The 18,013-nt window shown below is 39.8% G+C and overlaps 2 protein-coding genes across 2 annotated transcripts; both read right to left on the minus strand.

Annotated features, from left to right (window-relative positions):
- Window positions 1–2,319: 2,319 nt before the first annotated feature.
- Window positions 2,320–6,063, minus strand: LOC113014396 (glutathione S-transferase A-like). Its single transcript, XM_026155899.2, has 6 exons — window positions 5,720–6,063; window positions 4,801–4,866; window positions 4,598–4,703; window positions 3,018–3,136; window positions 2,845–2,933; window positions 2,320–2,740 (listed from the first exon to the last, which is right to left on the minus strand). Exons 1-6 carry the CDS (start codon window positions 5,885–5,887, stop codon window positions 2,608–2,610), a joined length of 681 nt encoding a protein of 226 aa, XP_026011684.2. The 5' UTR covers window positions 5,888–6,063; the 3' UTR covers window positions 2,320–2,607.
- Window positions 6,064–13,867: 7,804 nt separating this feature from the next.
- On the minus strand, window positions 13,868–16,978 carry LOC113014394 (glutathione S-transferase A-like). Its single transcript, XM_026155896.2, has 6 exons — window positions 16,679–16,978; window positions 15,625–15,690; window positions 15,422–15,527; window positions 14,656–14,774; window positions 14,483–14,571; window positions 13,868–14,379 (listed from the first exon to the last, which is right to left on the minus strand). Exons 1-6 carry the CDS (start codon window positions 16,844–16,846, stop codon window positions 14,235–14,237), a joined length of 693 nt encoding a protein of 230 aa, XP_026011681.1. The 5' UTR covers window positions 16,847–16,978; the 3' UTR covers window positions 13,868–14,234.
- Window positions 16,979–18,013: the final 1,035 nt, after the last annotated feature.

Below are 18,013 nucleotides of genomic sequence, written 5' to 3' on the forward strand. Positions count from 1 at the left end.
ATTTTTTAAGCATACTGTAAAAATCATTATGTAGTTTTAATAACAATTCATTACAATGTAAGCACTCACAAAGCTACTTTGTAAGATACTATAGCTCCCTCTTAAAGTTGTCAGTAAAACCTTCTTCCCAGGATTGCTTTTTGAACTCTCTGAGCTAACAAGCTAAAATAGGCTCATGCTGAGACATGAGATGGAAAAAATTCTTAATTTTATGTATTGATTACATGTTTTAAAATAGTAATCATCATCATCAGTAAAAGAAATAATTTTATGGTTTGAAGGTTCCAAATCAAAGAAACCATTGCCTCAAGTTATTTTAAGAGAAAACCCCCAAAATTGAGTAATGATGATGTAAATTTGGTTTCTTATTTGGAAATGTTCTTTTGCAGCAAAGATCTCAGACTGTTTTTAACACTGAATGTAGTCAGCTGTATGAAGCTGCATGAAGCTGCATGAGATTTTCTCTGACAACACTAATCTGTCTGATGACAGATAAAAGATCTTCATTTGTATGATAAACTAGAAACTTTAATCTGAAATTATTTAACACTGTGTTAATGTTGCTAATGTTGTGTTAGCAGCTATAAAGTAATTGAGACTCATGCAATTCATACAAGACTAACCAGAGAGGATCATTTCACGTTGAAATATATAAAGTGATACAGGACTGAATATAACATCATTGTGTAAAAGCCCAGAGCCTCTGAGCTTCTAACATTACACAGAGCAAAGGTCACTATCATGAAGTCCTCTGAGGGAGCTGCTGGTGAAGATGGAGAGTCCTGCTTGTTCCCTGCGATGAGCTTACAGATGATGTTCCTGAAAGGACAGCTCAGCTGTGATGAAAGAAAGTTTCTCCAAACCTCTGAACCCCAGAATTCAGACCCATCCCTGTCCTGTCCTCACAGTAAATGTAGCTGTTTATAATAATGTGGGCTCAGGGGGCTCTGTGTTGCATGCCGTCACTGGTTCAAAGCAAAATAAAAAAAGAACACTTGTTATCACACTTTGTCTCTGCTTGTGTACCTTCTATATTTTGTTGTCGGTGATAAAACAATCATATTTGACAGGAGACACTCCCTGCCCCCCCCCCCCCCCCCCTCCATATTCAAATGTGGTCAACCTCAAATATTACTAGAATGGAAAGTTATCTCAATATTTAATGTATAAGGCCCGTGAATAAAAGAATTTAAGACAGAAGAAATGTTCCCAAATTGTTTTTTGCATATTTTATATTGCCTATAACATATTGAGTTTGTAGGTTTGTGGCTCGCTTTCAGCTATACAACGTACATCATGTACAGAGGAGAGAAGGGGGTCACAGCTCCTGCGACAGATGAAATGTAGACAAAATGCTCAAAGAATTCTGAATTGAAATCATCATCATTGTCACTTTGTCTTCTGTGGTTTTCAGGCGTTTTGTGCATTCCTTCTTTTTAAGAATGTGCCAGACTGGATTTGGCCACTCGTAGTTTAACACGGCACGGTGGTTAGCACCGTTGCCGCACAGCAAGAAGGTCCTGAGCTCAATTCCAACATCAGGCCGGGGTCTTTCAAATCAAATCACTTTTATTGTCACATCACATGTGCAGGTACATTGATACAGCACATGCGAGTGAAATTCTTGTGTGCAAGCTTCACAAGCAACAGAGTTGTGCAAAATACAATAACATAAACAGGCAAAATATACGAATGGCTAAATCTGAAACTAATAAATATATGCACAATGTATAATAGTATATGCAAAAAAAAAATAAAAAAATTTCTGGATGTGTATACTAAATGTTTTTCTACGTGTGTGTGTGTATACACATATTTTACAAATTAAATAGTCAACAATAAATAAAATATATAAACTTTCTGTGTGGAGTTTGCATGTTCTCCCCGTGTTTGCGTGGGTTCCCTCCGGGTACTCCGGCTTCCTCCCACCGTCCAAAGACATTCCGCTTGTGGGGATAGGTTGATTGGATAATCCAAATTGTCACTAGGTGTGAATGTGAGAGCGAATGGTTGTCTGTCCCTGTGTGTTAGCCCTGTGACAGACTGGCGACCTGTCCAGGGTGTACCCCGCCTCTCGCCCTATGACAGCTGGGATAGGCTCCAGCACCCCCCGCGACCCTGAAAAGGATAAGCGGAAGCGAATGGATGGATGGATAGTTTATCACAGCAAGTTCAGGAAAATGTCTAAAAAGCTCAAGAAATGGATCCAACAAAGAATAAAACATGAGGTGACTTTGTATGTGTATGGATTTTTTGTTACAAATGTGCAAGTCTTGAATCAGTGCTCAAACATACAAAAGAAAAACATCTCTACAAAGCTAATGCACATTTTTTTTATTGACAAGACAAAAAAAAGATGCCAAATTGTGGAAAGGATGCATTATTGAACTATGCAAAGTCATGGAAACACAAAGCATTTGAGCTAGCTTTGAGCAGGGAAAACTAGTTCTTTACTTTACGATAGTGTGACTGAGTTATTCTGCTATTAGACAAAGCTGAACATGTATGAGTAACCAGAAACTGTTGTTAGATATACACAGAATGCATAAGGGCAACAAAAGCTGCTCTGTCATTATGCAGCATCATGTTTACATCTGTGTATGAATATCAGATGTCTTTCAGTGTATCTTGGCCCTTGGGGTTCTCCAACCAATGAGGAGGCCAGCTGGCTTTGACACTGGGTCTCTCCTTCAGCAGATTGTAGTACTCTCCCAGTTTAGGATAACGCTCTGGAGACAACCTACGAATCAGAATTAAGAAGACTTTCAAGTCCCGTGTCTACAGATCATCTTTCATTTTACTGATGAGACCACATGGAAATGCAAAAAGCCTCTGCGTGCTTACCCAAACCTGAAGAGAGTGCCAACTGTTGGAAAAACGACCACGTCTGCTAGCGTGAAAGACGGTCCTGCCAGGTAAGAGCCTGAGCCCAGCTTGAAAAAATAAAAAACAAAAATACAGTTGGAACAAATCAAAGCAGGCCGAGTCTGTCTGAGTTTGTGTGTTCATGCACATACCTTCTGCAGGTAACTCTCCCAGAGTTTGAGTTCAGTGACCAGAGCTTCTTTGTTCCTCTTCAGAGCCGACTCATGTCTCTCACCTTCAGGGACATACCACTCATAGTAGATAACTGCATCTGAGAAAACACAAAACTTTATACGTAAAATATTAGCGTTACAGATGCAAAATGTTACCACTAGATGTCAGATTGCAACTGAAAACTGTTCTCGTACCCCTCCCAATTCAAGTGCATAATCGTCCCTATGGTGGCCGCTGTAGGACAAAAATACTTCAGTGAGCCGACAGAGATCATAATAATTACATTTAGACGGTTTCACATCAGAGCTACAGCACTGTTTCTAGTGCTGTTTGTGTAACAAAAGATTGTTGTGCACACTTGACTTTAACATATTCACATAATATCAGCACTTAGTGATAAATCTGGAAATTTAAAAAAAACATATGGTCAATGAAATACACTGCTCAAAAATTACAGGAACACTTTGAAAACACCTCAGTCTCAATGGGAAAAACATGCTTGATATCTACACTGATAGGGAGGAAAATGTGTCAGAAATTAAAATCACCAAGCTACAAAGGGCTGAATTCAAAGATGCCCTGAAAACCAAAGTGAAAACGACGATGTAGCAGGTTAGTCCATTTTACTGAAATGTCAAAGCAGCAACTCAAAATGGTGTGCAGAGGTGCTGAAATGGATTTAGGTCAGATGAGTGTGAGGGCAAGCTGATGTATCAATTCCTTGATCCTCCATGAACTCCCTGCATACTCTCATCATATGAGGCCGGGCACAGTTGTGCTTCTCTAGACCCTTTCCACGTCTGTTACACGTGCTCAGGGTGAACCTGCTCTCATCTGTGAAAAGCACAGAGCACCAGTGATGAACCTGCCAATTCTGCTAGTCTATGGCAAAAGCAAATCTGGCTCCATGGCGTCAGGCAGTGAGGACAGGGGCCACCCTCATGAAGTCAGTTTCTGATTGTTTAGTCAGACATTCATGCCAGTGTCCTGCTGGAGGTCATATTCAAGTTCTGGCAGTGTTTGCCCTGTTCCTTCTTGCACAAAGGAGCAGATACTGGTCCTGTTGATGGGTTAAGGACCATCTACAGCCTTGTACAGGCCTCCTACAGCAACTTCCTGTCTCCTGGAATCTCCTCCATGCTCTTGAGATTGTGCTAGGAGACACAGCAAACCTTCTGTCAATGTTTTGCATTGATGTGCTATCCTGGAGGAGTTGGGCTACCTCTAGGGTCCAGGTATCAGCTCATACTAGCAGTAGTGATAATGACCCCAGCGAAATGCAAAACTAGTGAAAAAAAAACCAGTGAACAGTTAAATTCATCAACAGCAAAGCAGCTGAAACTGATTTAAAAAAAAAAAAAACCCTCTGCTACTAAACTGACCAGATCAATATCCTACAAGTGTAACTGACTTTATGCAATACTCTGATTAAAAATGGTTCCTTTAAAATTTGAGATATGCATTTTGCAGCATTCCTAAGTTCCTTGAGAGAATTGAGGTTTAGATGAATAATTTATAAAAAGAGATATCAGGATTTGAAAATACAGATAACACTTACTGAGTTTCTCGTAGAATGTGAGACCCTCAAACATGCGCTGGTACATCAGAGCTTGTTCTGCTGGGCCATCTGGGATCAGTTTGGTTCCCTGGGATTTAAACTGGCTCTGCAAGACATTAGTAAAAGACACACATTTAACTGGGGCACATTTTGTGATGTTGCATTCAGTGTGAGTGAATATTTTGTCAAAATGACGTTCTCACCTCCAGGTAAAAACAGGCTGCATAAGATTCATTGATGACATTGTCTCCATGTTTGAAAGTGGGAAGCTGAAAAAGAAATTATAATAGTGTCAGCAAGAAAACTGTCATTAGGTACTGTATAACAGGTTTTAATGCTAAGGCTACTGGGTGTTATTTAGGTTAACCGTTTGTATATCAAACAAATACAATTAAAAAAAATTGATTACTTATTTTAACAGAACTTTACTGGGATAAAATAACACTCTGCAGTGTTTCCCGTATTTATGGTTAAAGGCCAGTTTCCAGTCTGAGATTTGGAAAGTGTAAAGATGTAAATTAAACTGCTTATTTTACTACACTTAGTCAGCTGCAGGTGATATTCAAGAGCCCATATTCAACGATACAACCCCTCATTTCTACATTTTATTTAACACTGTCCTGCTTTTGTGCTGTTCCCTAATAAATTCAATAAGACGCATTTAAAGTCTGATGGAAGTGTGCTAGTATATGCTAGTCAAGTTCAAACTGGTTATCTTAAAGCTTTAATATGCATTTAAACATTTTAACCTAGTCGGTTTTTATGATAAATGAAGACAGCTACACGGTGCATTTCTCGCCTCAGATGCTTTCATAAACACATTTCCGTTAACTTTTCTCTAACGTAAACGAGCCGCCATGTTGGTGCAGTTCGGCTTCAAACTCGCGTGCTCATTTCTACACGTGTCAGCTCACGAGAAATGTTCGTCCAATCAGGCGCAGCAGGGCGTGTCCTGAAGTGTTTTCCTGCACATCTTTATCCGTTAACCGTCCTGCAGCACAAAAGCGCCGATATCAGCGTTTATAACCGTGACGTTAACGTGAGATTGTTATATAATATTATGGCGCAAAGTCAAGTGTTGTGTCAGTTATAAGGGGTGGTGTGCTAAAAGCTCCTCCCTACCTGTCCCCTGGGGTTTATATCTAACACTTCTTGGGACTTGTGCTCCATTTTCTCGAAGGACAGCAGTTTTTGGTTGTAGCCCTGCAGGCTCTTCTCCTCCAGAGCGATCATCACCCTCCAACAGGGAGGAGAGCCGGTCCCCCACAGCAGAGTCATTGCCTTGGCCATGGCTTTAACTTGAGATTCACAGTTTGGACGGTCACTGAACTGGACGCACAAAGCAAATGCGCAGACGACAAACTCAACTTACTTTTCTTATGGTTTGTAGGAGGGGATGTCAAGCTTTTATAAGAGCGTGATTGCCATCTACTGGCTGGAAGAAAAAACTACAACTCAGTCACCTTCTATCAGTTTGCCTCCTTTATATTTTTGATAGTCACCACTGAATGATTTGTTGAAATAATAATAATAATAAAATAGGTTTGTTTGTACCTTCTGCACTTTGTGTAGTCGATGACAAGATGGTAGTCACATTGTACACTTCCTCCCCCAAATATTCACATATGCTCTGCCTCTATCCCAATACAATATAGTATTATATAGTATTTTAGCATAATTAGAAAGGTGACTGACCTGAAATAAACAAGCTGTTTTTATGAAAAATAACTGATGGAAGCTGTGTCAACATTTAATGCTATAAAACTTAAAGTAATGTTCGGGAACAGAATTAAGTCATTTTATTTGTAAGCAAATATATAAACAACAAGCATCAGCCCCGGTGATGTAAAACAAAAATTTAAGTTGGTTTTGAAGACAATGGTCAGGTCCTGATGTGAAGCAGCAAGCAGGTCCAAAGTTCAGTGGCAGCTACAGCAAAGGCCCGATCTCAGGTATATGCAGAAGCATCTGGTCAGATGATCTCAGTGATATTTTGGGAGAGTGTGTAGTTAAAAGATCAAGAAGGTTGAGATGATGATGTATTCGATGACTCAGAAACAATAAATAGTCATAAAAAATTTTAAATCACCTCTTAAACACATCAAAAAAGCCAAAGCAATGGGACTATGGTCTTATGTGGTGACTGGCAAAAAAAAAATCCAAAAACATAGAAAAGCCTGGCCGATGCCAAAATAAAGCCTATTTTAGTAGTCAACCCTGGATAAAATACAAACATGAAATACTTTCTCAAAGCCAGCAAAAAAGAGAAAGGGCTTAGCATTTGTAAGGAACCTCAGTTTGAAGAAACTAGCTCTGATTTGTTTATCAACAGCTTTATTAACAGCTTTTATTTGTTTATCAAACTTGAAGCTTCCACCTTTAGAGGAGGGTCAGGAGGCCCGAATACTACCACTTGTGTTTTTTGCTCATTCAGGTTTCAAAATGATTATTTATTTAATTTTGAGAGGGAGATAGATCAATGAGTCATCAGCATAACAGTGAAATGAAATTTCATATTCTTTGAAAATTGATCTTAATGAGAGAATATAAAGGGAATTAAGTCATCCTAGAAATGACCCTTCCAGGACCCTACGTGTCAGTGAAGGAGGTGACGATGAAAACCACCCAACGTCATGGAAAGATTTCTCCTCAAACTACAAAAAGGTCATATTGCCACCCACTACATGGGACAAGGACCCATGACTAAAGTGCTGTATCAAAGCTTTACCTCTTATAACGTGATTTGCTGCTGCTGTGGTCAAGTTTTAAGAATAAAAAAATTAATAAAAAGAAAATCTCGCGAAAAATTAAGTTTACAATAAGCAAGCTGTTAAAATAAAAAAAACGGCCATAAAACGAGCTGTTCTAATCCCTCAACATGTTTGTGCTCTCTGCTCGTATTACCTTCATATTAAATCATTTTTTGGATTTTTTTCTCTTTTTTTTGCCTGTCCCGTTTGGATCTTTAGCCATCAGAATTGTTTTCTGAAGGCCAAGAAAGATGCCAAGTGGATTTACTTTACCAAGTGGATCATCATGGCCTTGCCATATTGGTCCATTTGATTGACCTTTATTATAATTATGTATTTATTTGATTTGATTTTAGGTTGTTACAGACGGGACAGACATGACTGGGGGATAGGACAGGGAGAAAGAATGAAAGAAAGAGAGGGAGAGGAAGAAAAAACAGGGGAGAAGAGATGGTGAGAAAGGGAGGAAGAAGAAAAAAAAGAAAAGCAAACAAAACACCTGGATCACCTGTATGGAGATAATTAAAAAAAACAGAAGAGAAAACAAACAAAAAAGAGCAACATAACAAATACAACACCATCGCAATAAACTAGCTAACAGTAGATACTAAATATTAATTATTGTGCAGCACGTAAGATCGACAGCACACAGTGTGCTTTGAGGTAGGAGCCAAAAAGGGTGTAGTTTGTGTGTGTGAGCACCTGTGTGTACACCTGTGACCATGAGCGCGCTTGTATTCAAAAGGTTCCTTCATGTGATGATCTGCTAGAGGGTGTGGGGAGCCATAGCCCCGTCCTCCAGGGCATGAAGAGACATCCAGACATCCAGAGACCCTCAGAGCACGAGAGACCAAGAAAGACCAACGGAGGGAAAAGAGCTGAGGAGAGCCCCAGATGAGGGGTCACTCAACAGCCGCGGAGCAGAAGCCAGGGGGGGTTGCAGTGACGGCAGCCAGCTGTGCCAGAGTGACCGAGCCCCAGGCCCAGAGGCCGAGGGCACCCCACTCCCCGAAGGGGCCCAAGCTAGCCCCAGGCTCCAGGCCCCGACAAGCAGCCACCAGGAGTGAGCTGGTGAGTACCTGAACGCCCATCCCCGGACACCAAGAACCACCAATGCACTGATGTCTGAGGGCGTCTGCCACTGGCAGGGGGAGTGGTGGGGGAATGCCTCCCCTGCACCCTGGTGACACACTTTCACCCCAAGGCCCTGCATGCGTGGGTCATTGTGGTGGAGCGGGAAGAGGGAGGCAGCTAGAGATGGGGAGGGAAGGAAGGGAGGGGCAAGTGGCAAGTGGTTTTAGCTATCCAGAGATAAATTGAAGCCTGTTGGCTAAGAAGTAGTGCTGAAAGTTAGGTAGATCTAATCCTCCTTTATCGTTGGTCTTTTGTAGTGTTTTTAAGCTTATACGTGGGGGTTTATCTTTCCAAAGGAATTTAGACATATATGAATCTAGAGATCTGAACCAATCTTGTGGCGGTTTCGTTGGGATCATTGAGAATAAATAATTTATTTTTGGTAAGACCATCATTTTTATAGCGGCAACCCTTCCCATGAGTGATATGGGTAGACATTTCCATCTAGCCAGATCACCTTCTACTTTCTTTAAAAGTGGGATATGGTTTAATTTAGTTAGATCTGCAAGCTTGGGAGAAACATTAATACCTAAATATTTTATATTTCCAGATTGCAAGGGAGTAGAAGAATAATTATGGAAGCAGCAATTAATCGGAAGGACTGTAGATTTTAACCAGTTAATTGAGTAATCTGATATTCTTGCAAAAGGGTTTATCAATGCAATTACCCCAGAGGGATTGGTTTGTGAGTTTTGGAGAAAAAGTAACATGTTCTTGCATTTTTTGATTTTTAAAGAATTTAGTTTAACATTGCACTCAACAACAAACAAATCCTCCCTAACAAAAAAAGTAACTTCAATGCCAATTTGCATTATATTTCTTCATGTCAACATAGAAGCGGTGATGTGGGCTTAGTGGACTTTTTAATAACAATTCATTACAATGTAAGCACTTACAAAGCTACTTTGTAAGATACCATAGCTCCCTCTTAAAGTTGTCAGTAAAACCTTCTTCCCAGGATTGCTTTTTTGTAACTCTCTCAGCTAACAAGCTAAAATAGGTTCATGCTGAGACATGAGATGGAAAAATTCCTTAATTTTATGTATTGATTACATGTTTTAACAATATCACTCTAGTAATTGAAATATCACTTTTGTGTCATTTAGTTAATTGGAACCCCAATTTGTTTATGCAAAAATATGAATAATCACTGCTGCAGATTAAAAGGAATATTTATATGGTTTAAAGGTTCTAAATCAAAGAAACCATTGCCTCAAGTTATTATAAGAGAAAACCCCGAAAATTAGAGAATCCCCTGTGAGCAAGCACTTGGCGACAGTGGGAAGGAAAAACTCTTAACAGGAAGAAACCTCAGACAGAACCAGGCTCAGGGAGGGCTTCAGCCATCTGCCGTGGCTGGTTGGGATGTCTCTTTCACAACTGAGGAATGATGATGTAAATTTGGTTTCTTATTTGGAATTGTTCTTTTGCAGCAAAGGTGCCAAACAGTTAAATTCTTTACACTCAGGAGCATAAATAGTTTGCTGTTTAAGAAAGCTGCTGATCTCAGACTGTTTTTAACACTGAATGTAGTCAGCTGCATGAAGCTGCATGAAGAGGGCATGAGACAACATTAACAAAAAAAGTAACAGATAAAAGGTCTTCATTTGTATGCTGAACCAAAAACTTTAATCTGGAATTATTTAACACTGTGTTAACATTGCTAATGTTGTGTTAGCAGCCATGAAGTAATTAAGACTCATTCATACAAGACTAACCAGAGAGGATCATTTCAAATTGAAATATATAACATGATACAGGACTGAATATAACATCATTGTGTAAAAGTCCAGAGCCTCTGAGGTTCTAACATTGCACAAAGCAAAGGTCACAATCATGAAGTCCGGGGGTTGTTCATCTTCTGGGGTGGAGCTGTAAAGATTTCCCTCTGAGGGAGCTGCTGGTGAAGATGGAGAGTCCTGCTTGTTCCCTGCAATGAGCTTACAGATGATGTTCCTGAAAGGACAGCTCAGCTGTGATGAAAGAGAGAAAGTTTCTCCAAACCTCTGAACCCCAGAATTCAGATCCATCCCGGTCCTGATGATCTCAATGTTTTTTTTCTACCAAGAGTAAATGTAGCTGTTTATAATAATGTGGACTCAGGGGGCCACCGTGTTCCATACCATCACAGGTTCAAAGCAAATACAGAAGGACACTTCTGTTATCACACTTTGTTTGCTTGTGTACCATCGATGTTGTTGGTGATAAGACATATTTGATATTTGACAAGCAACCCCCCCTCCATATTCAAATATGGTCACCCTCTATGTCAATATAAAATATTTAGACATTAGTATAATTACAGTGGTTTTCATTAAGGATAACTGATGGAAGGTTATCACAACATTTAATGTATAAGGCCAGTGAGTAAAAAGAACATTTACAACAGAAGAAATGTTCCCAGTTTTTTTTTTTTTTCCTATTTTATATTGCCTATTACTGACTTCAAAGGTCTGTGGCTCGCCTTCAGCTATACCACGCACAACATGTACAGAGAAGGGGGTCACAGCTCCGGCAACGGATCAAATGTAGACAAAATGCTCAAAGAATTCTGAATTGAAATCATCATCATTGTCACTTTGTCTTCTGTGGTTTTCAGACTTTTGTGCATTCCTTCTTTTTAAGAATGTGCCAGACTGGATTTGGCCACTCGTAGTTTAACACAGGAAGTTCAGGAAAATGTCTGAAAAGCTCAGGAAATGGATCCAACAAAGGATAAAACATGAGGTGATGTTACGACCCGGCTCAAAGGAGGCAACAAAAAAAAAAAAAAAAAAAAAAAAAAAAAGATGAATACCAGAGTGTTAGTGAGAAGAGGGTTTTTTTTTTTCTTAAAATGGAATGCCTGGTTGGCTAAAATGGCTGGTGCCACCAAGGCAAAGACAAGTGATCTCCCTAGAAGCTTGCCTCAGGTATGCTTTTATCCACACCTGACTAGGTGTGGCCAATTAGCACCAGCTGAAAACATTGAGATTAGGGGCTGCAGAGGGACGTAACACATCCTCCCTCAAAAGGGTTCCTCTAGGACCCCTAAATTTATTAAGAGCCCCTCTGAAGCCTTCAGGTCCTTGACCCACAAACCTGAAATAAAAGTAAAAGCTAACAGAAGCACAGTGTTCACATTATAGTTGGCATCTTTAAGCATGGATGCCCCTGCATGAGGATTTGAAGTTGCCACACTGAACACACAAAAAGGAACATGTGACCAACACAAAGGAGCACAACAGTCAAACCCAAAATGATTACCTGACCTGCTACAACACAAAACCAAAAGTAGCAACCAGAGATGGGCAGTAACGCGTTACTGTAATCAGATTACTTTTTTCAAGTAACGAGTAAAGGGATTACTATTGCAAAACGGTAATTAGATTACCGTTACTTTCCCGTAGGAACACTGCGTTACTAAAACTGATTTTTTGCGAGAATGTCTCACGACAGTGACGTAAGCGAGTGCGCCGTTAGTGACAACAGCTGTGTGCAGATCAACAATGGATCACATATCGATTGTGGGAGAGAGTATGAGCGTGCAGCGTTTAAAGCGTGGAAGTACTGACCTTACTTTGAGTTTGATTCCATAAAAAGTGACAAAAACATTAGCGTCCATCGTGCGTGGGAAGAAAACTTCTTTTTACAGCGAAAAAAACCCCTAAACTTCCGAGCAAGCACCGAGTGCACAACGACGTAATGGGAAACTCAGAGAAACTCGCGGATCCTTCCACTGACCGCTGCGGCACACCTGCACCAGGGTAAACCTCCGCCTACCTCAGTCCTGCTTTACAGGTGAAAATAGAGCAACAGGACCGCTGAGTCTTTGACTTTATTGATTTTCTGCTGTGTTTTACTTTCATCTATTTGAAAGAGTGAGTGTAAACACAAAAAATATTTTATTTTATGTGCTGGAATGTGCAGAAAATAGCTTTAAATATTAAACTAATTTATTCAAGTCAGAGAATGTTGCATATAATTAAATTTTTGCTTGATGCATAAAGTTAAAAGATTAAAACTGATAAAACAAGTTTTAAAAAGATACTTTTCCATTTGATTACATTTTGTATGATGAATTATGCAGAAAAAGTAGAATTGGGCTGAAAGATCTATCACTTTATCACCTATTCAGGTTGTAAATCATGTTTTTAAAAAGTAACTAAGTAATTAATTACTTTTGAAAATAAGTAATCAGTAAAGTAACGGGATTACTTTTTTGGGGAAGTAATCAGTAATTAGTTACTGATTACTTTTTTCAAGTAACTTGACCAACACTGGTAGCAACAAATAATCACAACCAATTGTTCGGTTGTCTCCACCACACATACAAGTGGCCTCATACCACAACAAGTTACTTTAATCCACAAGGTTCAGTAAAGCAAGCATACTAGTGACCAACCACAAAATGGAGAGCTATGGCCACACAATGATCACATCAAGGGTGGCTCAGCACCCCACAGTGTTATTGCCATCACCTGGCCAACAACACTCACAAGTGATCCAACAAAAGTAGCTATATTCCCCACAACACTAAAGGTCACAGCACAAAACACTCACCTCATGAGGATCTCATTAGCATCCATCAACACTGACATTAGATGCACACACAGTGTACACACTACGCCAACTTAAAAATGCCCTACCTGCCTCAGCTGCAGACCATAATTAATGGTCTCAAACCTCTTGCCAAGTTTGGTGCCACTGGTTTACTATGTGCAACTCCCAGCCTAAAATGCTTTAAAAAATAAAAATAAAACTTTACCCGTCTAGTCTTCAGTGGTGCACCGGGCTCAAGGCAACTTTAAACGCAAACTCAAGGGTAGGCAGCAGACCGGGGTACAGTCTCCCACCAAACCCTGAAGCGTACCCCCACCCAGGATAACCACCAAACACAATAAACTAAAACAACAAAGCAAAATAACAAACAAGTGCTTTGATGGAAGGGCAGCACAGCCACCCAGCTGAAACACACTTACTAAAGGGACGTTGCTCAATCACAGTGAACACTTTCACTCACCCACTTAAAAGTAAAACAAACTGATATTTAGTCTCCACAAAAATGTTCAAACAATCCTGGACGAGCCCCCACTTATGTTACGACCCGGCTCAAAAGCCGCGACATATAAATTTTTTTTTTAAAAAGATGAATACCAGAGTGTTAGTGAGAAGAGGTTTTTTTTTGTTTTTTTTCTTAAAATGGAATACCTGGTTGGCTAAAAAGGCTGGTGCCACCAAGGCAAAGACAAGTGATCTCCCTGGAAACTTGCCTCAGGTATGCTTTCATCCACACCTGACTAGGTGTGGCCAATAAGCACCATCTGAAAACATTGAGGAGATTAGAGGCTGCAGGGGGCCAACTGCCAATATAACTGTAAGAAAGAAAGAAGGCTGCAGAGGGATGTAACAGGTGACTTTGTATGTGTATTGCAAATAGAAGATTTTTGTTACAAATGTGCAAGTCTTGAATCAGTGCATGTCTACAAAGCTAACGCACTTTTTTTAATTATCTGGAAAAAGATGCAAAGTTGTGGAAAGGATGCATTATTGAACTATGCAAAGTCATGGAAACACAAAGCATTTGAGCTAGCTTTGAGCAGGGAAAACTAGTTCTTTACTTTACGGTAGTGTGACTGAGTTATTCTGCTATTAGACAAAGCTGAACATGTATGAGTAACCAGAAACTGTTGTTAGATATACACAGAATGCATAAGGGCAACAAAAGCTGCTCTGTCATTATGCAGCATCATGTTTACATCTGTGTATGAATATCAGATGTCTTTCAGTGCATCTTTCAGTTTATCTTCGTCTTTGGGGTTCTCCAACCAATGAGGAGGCCAGCTGGCTTTGACACTGGGTCTCTCCTTCAGCAGATTGTAGTACTCTCCCAGTTTAGGATAACGCTCTGGAGACAACCTACGAATCAGAATAAGGAGACTTTCAAGTCCCGTGTCTACAGATCATCCTTCATTTTACTGATGAGACCACATGGAAATGCAAACAGCCTCTGTGTGCTTACCCAAACCCAAAGAGTGCGCCAACTGTTGGAAAAACGACCACGTCTGCTAGCGTGAAAGATGGTCCTGCCAGGTAAGAGCCTGAGCCCAGCTTGAAAAAAATAAAATAAAAAATACAGTTGGAACAAATCAAAGCAGGCCGAGTCTGTCTGAGTTTGTGTGTTCATGCACATACCTTCTGCAGGTAACTCTCCCAGAGTTTGAGTTCAGTGACCAGAGCTTCTTTGTTCCTCTTCAGAGCCGATTCATGTCTCTCACCTTCAGGGACATACCACTCATAGTAGGCAACTGTAGCTGAAAAACAAAACATACGTAAAATATTAACGTTACAGATGCAAAATGTTACCACTAGATGTCAGATTGCAGACACAGAGCACCAGTGATGAACCTGCCAATTCTGCTAGTCTATGGCAAAAGCAAATCTGGCTCCATGGCGTCAGGCAGTGAGGACAGGGGCCACCCTCATGAAGTCAGTTTCTGATTGTTTAGTCAGACATTCATGCCAGTGTCCTGCTGGGGGTCATATTCAAGTTCTGGCAGTGTTCACCCTGTTCCTTCTTGCACAAAGAAGATGGGTTAAGGACCATCTACAGCCCTGTACAGGCCTCCTACAGCAACTTCCTGTCTCCTGGAATCTCCTCCATGCTCTTGAGATTGTGCTAGGAGACACAGCAAACCTTCTGTCAATGGTTCGTATCCTGGAGGAGTTGGAATACCTCTAGGGTCCAGGTATCGCCTCATGCTACCATCTGCTACTAAACTGACCAGATCAATATCCTACAAGTGTAACTGACTTTATGCAATACTCTGATTAAAAATGGTTCCTTTAAAATTTGAGATATGCATTTTGCAGCATTCCTAAGTTCCTTGAGAGAATTGAGGCTCAAAGGAATAATTTATAAAAGGAGATATCAGGATTTGAAAATACAGATAACACTTACTGAGTTTCTCGTAGAATGTGAGACCCTCAAACATGCGCTGGTACATCAGAGCTTGTTCTGCTGGGCCATCTGGGATCAGTTTGGTTCCCTGGGATTTAAACTGGCTCTGCAAGACATTAGTAAAAGACACACATTTAACTGGGGCACATTTTGTGATGTTGCATTCAGTGTGAGTGAATATTTTGTCAAAATGACGTTCTCACCTCCAGGTAAAAACAGGCTGCGTAAGATTCATTGATGACATTGTCTCCATGTTTGAAAGTGGGAATCTGAAAAAGAAATTATAATAGTGTCAGCAAGAAAACTGTCATTAGGTACTGTATAACAGGTTTTAATGCTAAGGCTACTGGGTGTTAATTAGGTTAACCGTTTGTATATCAAACAAATACAATTAAAAAAAATTGATTACTTATTTTAACAGAACTTTACTGGGATAAAATAACACTCTGCAGTGTTTCCCGTATTTATGGTTAAAGGCCAGTTTCCAGTCTGAGATTTGGAAAGTGTAAAGATGTAAATTAAACTGCTTATTTTACTACACTTAGTCAGCTGCAGGTTATATTCAAGAGCCCATATTCAACGATACAACCCCTCATTTCTACATTTTATTTAACACTGTCCTGCTTTTGTGCTGTTCCCTAATAAATTCAATAAGACGCATTTAAAGTCTGATGGAAATGTGCTAGTATATGCTAGTCAAGTTCAAACTGGTTATCTTAAAGCTTTAATATGCATTTAAACATTTTAAACTAGTCGGTTTTTATGATAAATGAAGACAGCTACACGGTGCATTTCTCGCCTCAGAGGCTTTCATAAACACATTTCCGTTAACTTGTCTCTAATGTAAACGAGCCGCCATGTTGGTGCAGTTCGAAACACGGCTGCAAACTCGCGTGCTCATCTCTACAGCCCATATTTTTTCGAGCACGTGTCAGCTCCCGAGAAATGCTCATCCAATCAGGTGCAGCAGGGCGTGTCCTGAAGCGTCTTCCTTGAAGAAAAAAATCTCCTTGAGTAAATGAATATACGCTAAATGAAACGTTCAGTTTTTATGATTTTGTAAAAGCATTAATCAGAGTTGACACTATTTGCCGCCGTTACTGCAACTCTTTATCCGTTAACCGTCCTGCAGAGCAACAGCGCAGATATCAGTGTTTATGACCGTGACGTTAACGTGAGGCAATTATATAATATTACGGTGCAAAGTCAAGTGTTTTGTTAGTTATACGGGGTGATTTGATAAAAGATCGTTTCTACCTGTCCCCTGGGGTTTATATCTAACACTTCTTTGGACTTGTGCTCCATTTTATCGAAGGACAGCAGTTTTTGGTTGTAGCCCTGCAGGTTCTTCTCCTCCAGAGCGATCATCACCCTCCAACAGGGACAAGAGCCGGTCGCCCACAGCAGAGTCATTGCCTTGGCCATGGCTTTAACTTGAGATTCACAGTTTGGACGGTCACTGAACTGGACGCAGAAAGCAAATGCGCAGACGACAAACTCAACTTACTTTTCTTATGGTTTGTAGGAGGGGATGTCAAGCTTTTATAAGAGCGTGATTGCCATCTACTGGCTGGAAGAAAAAACTACAACTCAGTCATCTTCTATCAGTTTGCCTCCTTTATATTTTTGATATTCACCACTGAATGATTTGTTGAAATAAATAAAATGAATTAATAAAAAAAAAAATTCTTTCTTTGTTTACCTTCTGCACTTTGTGTAGTCGATGACAAGATGTACATTGTACACATCCTCCTCCAAATATTCACATATGCCTCTATCCCAATACAATATAGTATTATATAGTATTTTAGCATAATTAGAAAGGTGACTGACCTGAAATAAATAAGCTGTTTTTATGAAGAATAACTGATGGAAGCTGTGTTAATATTTATTGCAAATTGCAACATTAAGTCATTTTATTTTTAAACAAATATATAAACAGCAAGCGTCAGCCTGAGTGATGTAAAAATAAAATAAGCCAGTAAAAGCAATAAAAAAAAAAAACACAATACAGACAAATAATGAATGTTAAGACTCAGAGAAAAAGCCAAGGAATAAAAAATATGTTTTAAAAGACAGTGGTCAGGTCCTGATGTGAAGCAGCAAGCAGGTCCAAAGTTCCGAGTCAGCTACAGCAAAGGCCCGATCTGAGATATATGCAGAAGCATCTGGTCAGACGACCTCAGTGATATTTTGGGAGAGTGTGTAGTTAAAAGCTCAGGAAGGTAGAGACATGCTGATTTTAAAATCACTTCTCAAACACAACAAAGAAGCCAAAGCAGGGGGAATATGGTCTTATATGGTGACTGTCAAAACAACCCAAAACCAAAGCAGAGCCTCAGAACCTCAGTTTGTAGAAACTAGCTCTAACAACAGCTTTTATTTGTTTATCAAACATGAAGCTTTCACCTTTCGAGTAGGAGTGAGGGTCAGGAGGCCCGAATACTACCACTTGTGTTTTATGCTCATTCAGGTTCAAAATTCACTGCATTCATTTATTTATTTGAGAGGGAGATAGATCACTAAGTCATCAGCATAATAGTTAAATGAAATTCCATATTCTTTGACAATTGATCTTAATTGGAGCATATA

The sequence above is a fragment of the Astatotilapia calliptera genome, chromosome 22 (genome assembly GCF_964374335.1).
Source record: "Astatotilapia calliptera chromosome 22, fAstCal68.1, whole genome shotgun sequence".
NCBI lineage: Eukaryota > Metazoa > Chordata > Actinopteri > Cichliformes > Cichlidae > Astatotilapia > Astatotilapia calliptera.

Excerpts from the sequence above, each read along its gene's own strand:
- LOC113014396 (XM_026155899.2), bottom strand. The coding sequence starts at position 5,887 with ATGGCCAAGGCAATGACTCTGCTGTGGGGGACCGGCTCTCCTCCCTGT. Across the intron at positions 4,704-4,800 it reads CAGCCTGTTTTTACCTGGAG|AGCCAGTTTAAATCCCAGGG; the intron begins GTGAGAACGTCA and ends AATGTCTTGCAG. Across the intron at positions 3,137-4,597 it reads CACATTCTACGAGAAACTCA|ATGCAGTTATCTACTATGAG; the intron begins GTAAGTGTTATC and ends GTGTTTTCTCAG.
- LOC113014394 (XM_026155896.2), bottom strand. The coding sequence starts at position 16,846 with ATGGCCAAGGCAATGACTCTGCTGTGGGCGACCGGCTCTTGTCCCTGT. Across the intron at positions 14,775-15,421 it reads CACATTCTACGAGAAACTCA|CTACAGTTGCCTACTATGAG; the intron begins GTAAGTGTTATC and ends TTTGTTTTTCAG. Across the intron at positions 14,380-14,482 it reads GGCGCACTCTTTGGGTTTGG|GTTGTCTCCAGAGCGTTATC; the intron begins GTAAGCACACAG and ends TCTGATTCGTAG.